We start from the raw sequence: 13,111 nt of genomic DNA, 5'->3' as shown, positions 1-13,111 counted from the left end.
TTTTTGTTTTAAGACTGAAATTTCTCTGATCCACTTAGAATCTCAAATCAAATTAAGTAGAATGCTAATTGTACTAATTCTCCCTCTCTAGTAGGGATTTTTTTTGTGTGTTAAGAAAGCCATAATGAATATGTGTAATATGGATTATCAAGGGCACATGTGATTCTAAAAATCTGTCTTGTAAAGGGTATTATCATTATTCTAAAGTTAAGACTAAGATGGCTATTTCAAAGAAATTAACAGATAATAATTTATAATAGTGATACTATTGCCGAAATATTTACAACTCATCTTTCTTTTCCATGTGTATACATGTAAAAATGGCTTACATACATATGTGGTTATATATAAATTAACTGTGCTAGAAGTACAAAAATAACCTATAAGCAAAAAATCTTCACATTAAACGTATTTGTGTGGAAGTATTCATTTGTATGCATACTTAAAGTATGCACTAATTTTTATTTCTATGTTCAGTTCTGAACTGTCCTTTCAACAGTAACTATAAAGATAATCCAGAAACATGATCTATCTTTTAAAGGATGAAACAAGCTCATCTAAATAGCCTAGAATAATGACTGTGTGACCCTAAAATGGTCTGTGACGACATTAACACTAAACTCTGAATAAAGGAAATTAGCATTAATATGGAATGTATACTTTTATCAAAGTTGCTCTTATTTTAAAATAGTCTGATACTAGCTGAGAATTATTTTAATTGGCCACTCAATAAGAATGGAGAATGTATTTATTCATTTCAACAATACACTGGGACCCTAAGTTAGAAGATTCTACATAAACAAAAAGGGAAAAGTAGTATGTAATTGAAATTCTTTTTGAAAAATTTGCTTTAAATGTCAGTATTTTATCAATGTTTTCCCTCCAAATCAAGCTTTAGCTATTTTTATTTCTAAAAAGGAGTGGAAAGCCCTATGACATGTAAAATGAGACAAATTTCTCTGTCTCATACTTTCATATCCCATAAAATTCATAAACTTGCTTGGGTGGGAAAAGAGTAAGAAAATGTGATAAGAGAATTTGCCTTTTTCTTCACAAAGAAGAAAATAGGATATAGGCTGAAACTCTTACTACGAACAACATTCAGGTGTCAAAGTCGTTAAGTCACACCCTCTGGGTACAGCCCTTCCATGCCATGAGACTACAGTGTGCACAATGCACACTGATGCTCGGAAATGAGAGGGTGGCAGCAGTCACAGAATCTTATGAATCTGGGTCAACGCTTTATAAAAATCCTTTCTACATTAAAATGAATAATGTAATCCTCACATTTGTAGCCTCTGCTAATTTATTCTTATCACTTAAAGGCCATAGTCTGCTTTGAGTTCATCCCCAAAGTCTAGTTTTCAGAGAGAATAAAATGTCCTTATTCTTTATATTAGGAGCAAATTTACATTAAAAGAGATTTCTAGCCATCTTTTACTCGTGATTACATAAAAATAATTAAAAGCCATAAATTTCATGTCTTTGAACAATTATGTGTAGAAGTCTTTGAAAAACTGACAAAGTGTATTGAAACTGTATTGACCAAGAGAGAGAATAATATTTGATTTTTCCTTAACAAAGTTAGTTGTAATTGTAACCTAACAAAATGTAAAAACAATCAATCAGTTCAGTCTCACATATAAAATATTTAAACAGATATATCCACATTTTAATTATAGTACCATTTACATAAAACTTAAAAAGCACAAAGATGGAAATTTTGGTGAAAAAAATCTCCTTAATTATGACATACTAAGAATGGAATTACAGCATATGTATCATCTTGTAACAGATTAAGGAGAAAGTTACTACATGGTACCCAACCTGGTTTAAAGACATTCCTGAAGTTCCTGTTCCACTCCCATCCACTGCTGAACCAAATGAGGCTGACTGTGATACAGTTAACACAGTTCGGTCCTGAGCAAAAAGGATGCAGCGACTTCAGCCAATCTAACCATGGCCCTGAACATCTCACTTAACGAGAGCCAGACTAAAGTTAGAATGGACTGTTTCTCTAAGGCAGTACTTTAAGGAATAAGTAAGTCTTAAATTTGCTCCTGAAAAACAGTACTGATTTTCTCTGTGTCCAATAATTATGGGATACATGTAACTGAGTAATTTAAAACATGTACCTCTTTCTACAATGCTTTGGAAAAGTGGAATCATTGTTTTAAAAGTTGATACAGAATCATTATGCATGAAACAACACCAACAGGTATAATCAACAACTTTAAATACTTTTCATCTGCATGAATAAATATTTCATAAAAATTCCATATTGTATAAGCTGCATTAAATAAGGAGAGATATGTGCACTCATGTCAGTCAAATTTGATGACTCTTTTGAAACCATACCAACCAACCCTGGTTAGATCTTTTATAAAGTCAAACTACTAATGAACAAAATGCCAGTCATATATTCCACAATCTAGTAACAGACTAAATACCTATTCATTCATGTTTGACTTTATACAGGTTGACCTCTCACTGCAAGTACCTTGGCACGTAAGAACAACTTTCCTAAAAACTAACAAATATAGAGTCATAATGTTATCCAACTCTGATTTCAAAACTAAAAACAAATTAAACCTACTGAGAAATTCATTACAATATATTCTTTATGAATAGTTAAATGAATAAAAAATGTTGCCGTAGCATTTTTGCAAAAAGGAAAAAAAATGACCAGCACCAGAGCAAACACAGCGTTCCGTAATTCAGGACGCCTAGGGGAGCGTGGCCCTCAGACGCAGTTCCCAGGAGCTGTCACACAACAGCTCCTCCTGGATCAGTGAGGTGAGGACTGGTGGCTACGCAGTGGTAATTAAACAATTACCTAACAACAATGGGAAAGCTGAATCTAACTCATGTGGGTGCTCATTGGAAATCGGGTTAAAGTACAATATGCACAACCAGCCAAAAAAGAAATTTATTTGAATAAAACTGAAGTCAGCTGGCATAATAATGCCATGCAACTGGCTCAAGGGTATTGTTTTGATCCAAGTCTTTTGCTTTTTATTTTTAGAAGTTAATCTTCTTGTAAGAAGTCCTCTGGAAATCTCACTGATTTCAAGTTCAAAGTTTCACGTTCAGGGTCTTTCACTATTGTGATGATAAGTAGCAAAAGTCACTTTGGAATGAAGTGATGACAGTATAAAAAAGTTAACTATATTTTAAATCCCTAATAGGACTTAAATTTAAATATTTTTTAAAAGCTATGTTCTAATTTAAAATTTCATGATTAGTGTATTAAAACCATATCTTGAAAAAGCACACTGATAAACTGGATCATAGTGAAGTTTGCAAAATAAAAACATTTCCCCGTTATGATTCATGATTATATAAGTTGTGACTTTCAAAATACAGGTTAAAAAAGAAATAAATACAAAATGACCCCAATTACCATAAAGAAGATGGTTCATCAAGGACTAAACTTTTTAGGATTTAAAACTTACCATATGACTTTGACCAAATAGAACCTATTTTCATGGGTTTGATGCCATTGAAGATGGTCACTTTGTGTTAATTAAATCATACCTTTTTGAAAATGATCATGTAAATATACTCTAAATATGAAATTATTCACTGCTCTGTGCAATTTAATGGATACCCTTTTAAAATATAACTTTTAACCATTATTTTATATATCAGTTTATCACTATCTCATGTGTGGAAGATACTCACCTCTATAAGGCTGGAGTGTATTCCAATCAGGTATGGCATTGGGGCACTAAATTAAAAATATATATATATATATATTCATATAGTTCATTAAAACTTAAACAATATTAAGTAATTCATAATGCTTAAAAAATTAAATTTATTAAATGTGCAGTTATAACATAGCACATTATAGATATTTAAAATTATTCAATATATAAAGCTCAAATTTAATCTGATAGGCCATTAATATATTCAAATTAAGGTTGATTTATATAAAACTCACAAAATCATACCTAATTAAAACAAGATTTGCAATATCCAAAAAATCATTTGTTGAAGAATGGCCACAGTAGTCTGAGTTGAATCCTTTCCATATATTTCATGCCAAATATACCCTAGATAATCGTCAGATTTATTCACACTTCTTTTACACCCCATTTTTTGTTCAGATTCTTATGTCTATGACTTTCCTAATATATCATCACTGTTCACACCTACTATGTAGCCTTAAGTTTTTGAGTCAGTCACCAAATATTTACTGAAGCCTGCGATGTGCCAGGCCCTTTTTGGGAACTGGGTGCAAAGCAAAGTTCCTCCTCTACTGCTTATTCTGCTCATGAACCATGCCTCTTACTTAAATTTTACACATTCATATTTATCAAACTTTCACTTTTATTAATAAAATAATTGTAATAACTTTAAAATATTCAATAAGTTTAAGCATGACACTGAATTAATTAATTCAACACAGTATCTGGATTTACCAGGTGCTAGGCCCTGAGCTCCAGGCTATGGTACAATAATAACCAATACAGACAGAATATATTCCCTTGTGTATCATCTACTCCAACAGAGAATATAGACGTTAAGTAATTTTTGCAATACAGTTAACTCTTCAACAAACATGGATCTGAACTGTGTGGGTCCACTTTTATGTGGCTCTTTTTCGATAAATGTATTGGCAAATTTTTTGGAGATGTGCCAACTTTAAAAAAGTTTCTTTTCTCTACCTTACTTAGTGTAAAAATACAGTATATAATACACATCACATATAATGTGTTAATCTACTGTTTTTGTTATTAGGCTTCTTGTCAACAGTAGGCTATTAGTAATTAAATTTTTAGGGAGTGAAAAGTTATACGTGGATTTCAAGTGCACAGAGAGGAGTTGGCATCCCTAACCCTCATGTTGTTCAAGGGTCAACTGCATATAAAATCACACTTTGTAGTTGTTTCAAAAATATTTCTCATGAAATACAAGAAGGAAATTATTCAACCTGATATTTCAAAATTAAAATATCATTTAAAAATAAGAAACATGAGAGTGGACAGATATGTACAAAGGTGACAGAAGATATGCAAATAAATAGCTATTTAAAAATAAAACATTTGACATTCATAGACATCTTTGTATTATATTTAATGCAAACATGTTCTCTTAATAAAAACAGATAATCATCTCTTTTCAAAGGATTTGTGTATTTTTCCAAATATCACTGTCATTAAACAGACTGTCCAAACTCCTACATGTCCACTTTACTACTGAAAACCAGTAATAGATAAAACAGGCACATAGACAGACAGGACCACGGTTTTCAAAGTAACCTCAAACAGTTCCAAATTTATCTGAACATGGCTGACCACTAACTTATGCACCCAGAATTGATGAGAAATAACAGAAGTTCTTGTTTTGCTCATTATCCTGTTCGTTACTTCTTATTGTATTAGAGTTTGATTCCAGCTGTCTTTGCTTTTTGTTGCTCTGTTCCCTCCTTTTTCATAATTTTTTATGCAGCAGACCATCTGGACTTGATCTCACATTCTGGATACTTCGTTTGACTGACACTGAGAACTATTTAGAGGCCTGGATATCCTTAAGACCTAACAGCTCTTCTGCCTTCAAAAGGGAACAGGAGGAATGAAGGTGGTCTGCTCCACCTTTGCTTCGATAAGGAAAAGCCGGTTACTTCCTGAGTCCGAGTTCTCATCTCTAGAGCTACTTCTGGGACTCGGCAGAAGACATGAAATATATGTAACTAACCATTCTGGGCTCCCAGTAACTTTCACAAACAGGATAGGCAACTCCCAAAATTTTAAGTATGTCAAGCCATCCCCACAACCAAAATAGTATAAAATTATTAATTACTGTGCAAACTTCATCTCAGGTTAGGTTATCCTGCCTGGAAGATTTGTGATATAGAAAGTCCATGATATCTCAAATATCAAAGCACATTAATTTAACAGAATGACTGCTAATCAAGATATTTAAGCCTTCCTAAAATAATTACTATCACACTCACTTTATAGATGTGGAGAAACACCAAATAGACCCGATTTCAAAAATCGGAGTCAAAAGTAGTAACTAACATATTGAGGTCCCTTGAAATACATCTATGATAACGCTTTTAAAACTTCATGAAAGCTAGTAGTCTCTTGAAATATAAACAATAATTTTATAGAAATTGTTAAACTAGAATAAAAATTCTAAACCAATGCAGAACTGAATAATAAAGTAACTTGAAACTTTTTATATGAGGTCACCAGGTGTCTCTACATGTTACCTCACTAATTTCTAAAAAAATTCAAGATATACAGATGTTGGAATTGCAAACATTATTAATCTAGATCATAATTTCCTTAAAAAATTATGATGTTTTGTAGAATATAGATTTAATTGAATAGTTATTTCTTTCTCATGAAAACTGGATTGTGTACATCCTAATATTAAACCAGCCAAATCTCATGGAAAGTAATTTTGCAACCTAGCTGAAATCCCCTAATTAGATTATGGCATTAATAAGTCAGGAAGAGATTCCTGGCAACAGAGATGTTTTCTCATCCATATGCAAAGCTGTTCCAGATCCTTCTGTCAGTGAAGTCACTTTGCAAAGACGGGGTATGGAAGGTTCTAATATGGCTATCTTTCTTGGATGGCATTTAACCTTTTCTCAAAATAATTTCTATGTAATAGCTTTCTCTCTTCTTTTTTAGGTTTTCTTAGAGATCACCCATGGGATAGACTATTGACTTATGGTAGTCCAGACAACATAATTCTGTTTTTTTTTAAACTATTCTCTTAGAAGCTAAATCTCCTTTCATGGAAAGAAGATAGATAGCCTAAATAAAAAGTGACTCAACAATTCTTGACCGAATAATGAAAGACTGTAATTCTATGATACTGGAGTCCACTGCCTCCTAGGCAGAAAGGCTCAGAGTGTGCAGCAAGACCAGACTTGCCACACTGAGGTTTTCTCTCTCTCTCTGACCTTTTCAGTAAAAGCACCTAACATGAGATCTGCCCTCTTAACAAATTTTTCGGTCTACAGGAGAGTGTTGTTAATGGTGAGCACAGTGTTGTACGAATATCTCTAGAACTTAATACCTTATGTAACTGAAACTTTATACCGATAAAGTAGAAGCTCCCATTTCTCCCTACATGACAGATTAAGGGGGAATGCAGGTGGTGTCATCCTGCCAGCAGCCTCCCATCCTACCAGGCAGTGTGGGCCACATCCTCTTATGTGTCCCATCCATGCTTCTCTCTGTGCCTCCGATGTAAACCTCAGAGCACCACAGTACTACTCTCGTGCTCCCTGTGTGCACGCGTGTGCACGTATGGGCACATTCAATGTGTGCGTACGTGTGCACATGTATGAATTTCTTCCTACCTGTGGATCCTGTGGGGGAAGAAACTAAGTCTTACTCATCACATTACTACTCTTGGGGTGGGAAACAGGCGCTCACTAAATGTCTGATGTGTAACTGGTGGGTTAATGGATGAACGGGTGAACAAATGAGCAAGGCTTCATCAGGAGACCAAGGTGCTATATTCATCCATGGTCACAAGGTGGCATTCTGGCCCTCCACGGCCCACACCACAACAGAGATGCCAGATGTGAAAACAAAAACACTCTCAGAAGCTAGGATTCCCTCAGGATTTAGAAAGTTCCGGTCACCATGAAGACTTGGCAATTATGCATCGACCACTATCAAACCTTCCTGGTGCTATTTTTGAAGTGGAATAAAAAAGTTTCTTTATTCAAAAACCAGGAGATTGAAGGAATAATCTCTAATATTTGTCTCCCTTTTGCATATGATCAGTGTGATTCTAGGATCATTCACAAGGATGCAAAGGGAAGAGAACCACTTTCCTTAGGATGTAGTTTAGTCCATAGAATTTTCTGACAATGGAGGAGAACTAAAGCCTCAGTCAGCTATTTCTAGAAAAATATATATATACTGCCAGATCCTATGATAGGAGCTGAGCTTTTCACAGTGACCTGAAGGTACAAGAAATTTCAAATAACTCCTTGTTTGATTATCACTCTCTGGACAGGGAAATGTCTCACATGGAGGCAGGGAGAACTTGTCCTAGAGGCTATTTCAGAAGTTAGAAGCCAGTAAGAAATTCCAGGGACTGAAATATAAAACCAGCTTCCTCCCTTACAGTGGAAGTAACAATAGGAGGACCTGATGGCAGTCTGAACATATGAGGAAGGTATCTCGGCAAAGAATCGGCAGAACCACCTACGTCACAGGGTCATTCCTAAACAGTATTTTAGAATGTCTTAAATATGTGACCACTACAGAGCATTGAAGCTAAAGGGATACTACCTCCTGTGAGGTCAGGACATCTTAATAGAAAAATTTAAATGGCACTAACATTACATATCACAAAATATAATTCTGAATCTCATAATTTGGAAGTGTTAGTTTCTAAACCACTAACTTCTCTTATATTCTTAAAAATCATTTCCATATATTTGCAAATGCTTTTGTAAAAATTATTTAAAATAAGTTTTAATTACTGAACACTTTGTGCAGAGATCTATTGCATATGTCAATGTGAATAAATTGCAATTCCTGCCTTCAAGGATGCTAGTATTTCCTAGGTATGACGGTCAGAGAAAGAACTCTAAAATGAATACCAAAACAGCCTATTTTTAGATCTAGCTTTACCCTTAGATTTGCGTGCTTGACACTTTAAAATATTAACCTGTGTATCTACAGTCTCCTGCCAACCTGGTTCTCCTTTCCAGTACTCAAAGGCAGAATGGCAGTGGGAGATCACCGGAAACCTACTTCACAGCATTACAAATACTAACTTATTGCCTTGCTGTGGTGACACCCAGCACGATGGCGTAAACAACAGGTGGCCAAGTATATGTGCAGCCATTACAGTCCCTTGTTTCGAAGAGAGCTAGTCATAGAAACGTAGTGAAAAAACCTCGATGTATGAACTCAAATCATCTTAATCTTCAAATACTTTAAGAGATCTGCTTTTCATGAAATAAAGTTAAATAAATACTTTGATTCTAAAAGAGCGTTTTTTAAGAAATAACATTTGTTGTGCTATAAACAAACATGTTAGGGTAAAAATTACCTCCTCTGTGTGTATGTGCATGCACATGTTTAGAGGAAAAAGATCTCACGCACTCCTCAAGCATCACACTGAACTGCCTGTGCAGTGAAGTGACCCTGTGCCCCGCAGCCCGGAGAGGGCCCTCAGGCTGCTGCCTGGGCGTCTCGGCCTTACCCAGCCTCCCTGGCAGCACACAGACTCCTCCAGGGGAAAAAGCAGGGAAGCTGCAGAAGCATCGGGGCCTTCAGACTGGGTGAGGTCACTGGGAGGAGGCCTTTCAGAACCACTCCCAACACTTTCCAGCACTGCTTTGCAGAGTGACTTAGGGCGGAGACTTTGATTTAAACCAGAAGCTCAGGGAGTCGCTGTATGAAAGGCAGCCCCTTTGCTGGTATTTGGGGCTCACTGTGCTACTGGGGGAAGAGGGATAAAGGAAAGTGTGCCCTTACAGAGACAGTTTGCTTTCTGACAGATTGCAGACAAATTCTGACACCCGGGATGCCGAGTTCTCCGATACTCTCACTTCCATACCATTTTCGTAACTACAACTGAGATTTTATTTGTTTCTATTTATGCATTTGATTACCTAAATGACTGCAGAAGAAACACAAAATCCAAAGAACTCTCCTTGCCAAGTATACGCTTTTGTTACCTTTGGGAGGAACCACTCTGCCCTTTAAAAAAGCACCTTTTAATGCCTCTTACTAATCCCTAAGTCAAATTTCAGAGATTTCCGTCCTAGATATTTTACACACACACACCCCAGGCTTACCTAACCCACAGACTAATGGATTCTTTCTGATCACAAGCCTGCAGTTGGAGGCGTCTGAGGGTCAGCTTACCAGCAGTAGTCCAGCAGGTGTGGGGGGAGCACCGGGATGTATATATGCTGCCAATACATTGGATAGAGCAGCGCAGCTGATCCGTGGAGACAGGCAGTTAACTAAAATCATAAAGGTGACAACAGTAAGTAGCGGCTGTCCCTGCAAGCAGAAGGGCACACTCAAGTTCTCGAGGATTAATGATAATCATAAAACAATTTCTTTAATGCTCTAAGTCACCTATCTTCACCAATTCTGCAATTAGAATGTCCTGTTTCAAAAGACTCTCTGAAAAATACATAAACAGCAAAATCAACTTCTCAGGCATCTTATGTTGGCAATTATAATTAACTGAAAATACAGTGTTTGGGGCCAAAACAGGGACAATAAATAAAGTAAAACTGAAGAAGAAATTGAAGGAAATATATTTGTGCTGCACAATGTGTGCTTCACTCAGATGCATACACCACGATTAAACATGGAAAGGGAGAGAGGCTGAAAGCCCCCGAGGGATATCATTAGGGCAAATTGCCAAAGAATGAAACATGAGCCAGTCAGGAGAGTCTGGAAGCGGCGAGAATACCAGGGGACTTGAACGTTCGACAGTTGGAGCTGCGGTAACGTGTGAACTGCGGGTTACGGTATCAGGAGACTCTGTTCACTGACACATAGAATGTCACTATTGACCAGCAAACTGCCCAAGCCTGACAACTGTACTGCAGGAAGCCAAGTATATCATAATTTCATATTTAAACTGTTCATTTCAGATTAACATTTTGTTTCCTAGTTTTATATCACAACAGCTGCAAATACATGGATGCTATTTTAAAGGTAATTGCCATTTTAATTGTTTTGTTTTGGCAAGCGGTTAAGTATTTTTTAATGCATAACAAAGAGATATCACTTCTTTTTTCTCCTTCCTACTGACCCTCAACAGAATTCTTTCCATGCAAGTTTCTTTACATTCTCAATTAAATTTCTGCAAGTTTTAATTAAGGTTTAAAGCAATGATTAAATTCATCATTTTAAAGTTTTGCTATGGTCCAAATTTTAATGTTATTAAAAAAATCCTTTTATTCAACTGGAAAATCAGAAGTGAAAAATAACATCATTTGGGAATGAATCACACTTCCTATAAACCATTATTTCTATTTTATTATATAAAGAAATTAAAGCTTGCACATAGTAATCTAATATAAAGGAAAAATGTATACAAAGAATTCAAATTTAATAGTAACATTTGTCTATGTTTTAGACACTCTATCACTAAATAAAAAAATAAAATAAAATAATCTGATTTTTGTCAAATTTTTTTTTCCAGTTATATTTTTAATCAATTTCGTAAGGCAAACAATATATTTTGATTCCATTTAGGATGCTATCATTAAAGGGTTTTACTACTTTGCATTTAAAAGATTTAATAGTTTATCTACAGTATTCCTTTAATAAACATCATTTTTACAATTCCTTAATGAAAGCCACTAGGAGGCATTCAAATACTTCCATTTAACATTACAGACCATAGACTTTTTTATCTTACATATTTGAACTAGAGGGAAATGAAAATGGGGTTGATCTAGTTCTTGTCAAATTCTCCAAGACCTTTCAGATACCCGCTGGCTGTGAACCAGGCATCTTTAAAGCTATATTAACTCTTTCCATTCCTTCGGCGTAACCCAATGGGCTAAAAGTACTTTATGTAATTAAAGCTGCTTTGAAAGGCAGCTAATTTACTCAATTATCTCCATCCACACATAGATGATTTTTAAAAGAGCTCATTTAAGACCTCTAAAAAAAAGAAAAGTGTTCCTTTTTTTATTGTTGAGAAAATAATTAACAATATAATGAGAGGAAAAATACATTCTCAAAATGAGGAATTATAATAAGGCTGACTTATTTTACTGGGTACACCCAGAGTCCAGAGCACTCTATAAATGCTATACAGACACTTTTCCTATGCCCTAATGGCCATCTTTAAATGAAGTTATGAATTATTTGCTAATAAGGTGCAATATTATATGATGAGTTTGGCTAGTTTCTTAGAGGATGGTTTCTGTGATGATAAGCAGAGTCACACAATTTCTTCAATAGCCAGCACTTGTCAGAGGGTTATCACTGCTCACCAAGTCCTACCAGGAAGAAGGGAATGCTATAGGACTTGGCAGCTTTCTGGATAGACAGGATAGGTGACAGGCAGAGATAAAAACACTACCCTCCCTAGCCACAGTCCCTGGACTAAGCAACTAGAATGAATTATTTAAAGTTATATAGAAAAAGTACCAGATTTAGGCGGAACTGTAAGGAATCTGCTTTTGCAAATACTCATTCTGCTAATTGTGAGACACACGGAGACTTCCAGAGAAGAAAGAAGCATATCCACCTAGCAGCATGCAATGACTATACGTTGAGAAATCAGAGGAAATATTATTACAGCATACACTTTGTAAAGGAGATAGTAAATTTTTAAATAAAAAGTACAATTAAGAAGAAATAAATTTACTAGAAATGTCTTAAGTTATACTGGTTAGATAGTAAGGATGAGGTATATCATAGACAAAGTTACATCTCTGCCACTAAGACTCTTGTAAGGCCCCTGGCATAGCTGCATGTAACCCAATCTCAGCCTCTTAATCCTTAAAATAAGCAGCATATGCTAAATGACCTGTAAGCCTTGTCTCTGAGAGAGCTAACATTCTTTATTCTTGGATCAAATCAATTCTAACCTCTTATATTCTTAGTAATCATTAAGCGCTTTTCTCCCCCCATACATGTAGTTAAAACTGGATTATAATTCAGATCCCCCTTCAAAGTTTATCTAAAGACCGTCTCTAAAAGTTTTAAAACACATTAGGTAACTTCAACTGGAAGTACTGTAATAATTTTTTGCTTAATTCAACAAAAATTTTGAGTATCTGCTATGTGCTGTCATAAATCTACTAGGCAACGGAGACACAGTACTGAACAAAGCCTTTATTGTCATGGGATTTACATATTAGTGGGGAAAGCAAGCAATGAACAAGTCAAATACATGCCAGTCAGAGCTAAGGTCTATGAAGAAACCTAAAGCAGGGCAAGAGGACTGAGGGTGAAACAGGCACTTAGGTAGGAGTATCAGGGACAAACTCTGATTGGTGACATTTCAAATGAGACCCAAATGAAACAAGGGAGCCAACTACTATGGATTTGGGGAGAAGAGCATTCTGGCAGATGAAACAGTGCCCCCCTCAACCCCCCAAAGCCCCGTGATGGACACATGCTTGGCATCT

At 35.5% G+C, this 13,111-nt stretch overlaps 1 protein-coding gene across 14 annotated transcripts in view; it reads right to left on the bottom strand.

Moving 5' to 3' along the window:
- Positions 1-13,111, bottom strand: part of DENND1B (DENN domain containing 1B) — a 279,446-nt gene that overhangs the window by 98,899 nt on the left and 167,436 nt on the right. For 12 of the 14 annotated variants that reach the window (XR_008999472.1, XR_008999473.1, XM_057508158.1 and 9 more), the window contains 2 exons: positions 9,867-9,967; positions 3,685-3,730 (listed from right to left, as the gene is read on the bottom strand). The exons of the other annotated variants lie outside the window; for them this stretch is intronic. Coding sequence is in view for 10 of the 12 variants with exons in the window: in XM_057508158.1 (XP_057364141.1) it covers positions 3,685-3,730; positions 9,867-9,967 (147 nt within the window). In the remaining 2 variants the exon portion in view is untranslated. The remainder of the gene's footprint in view (positions 1-3,684; positions 3,731-9,866; positions 9,968-13,111) is intronic. 14 annotated transcript variants of the gene reach the window in all.

This window comes from Manis pentadactyla, chromosome 9, assembly GCF_030020395.1.
Source record: "Manis pentadactyla isolate mManPen7 chromosome 9, mManPen7.hap1, whole genome shotgun sequence".
NCBI classification, from domain to species: domain Eukaryota; kingdom Metazoa; phylum Chordata; class Mammalia; order Pholidota; family Manidae; genus Manis; species Manis pentadactyla.
The sequence above is the reverse complement of the archived record's forward strand: the minus strand, read 5'-3'. Positions and strand labels throughout refer to the sequence as shown.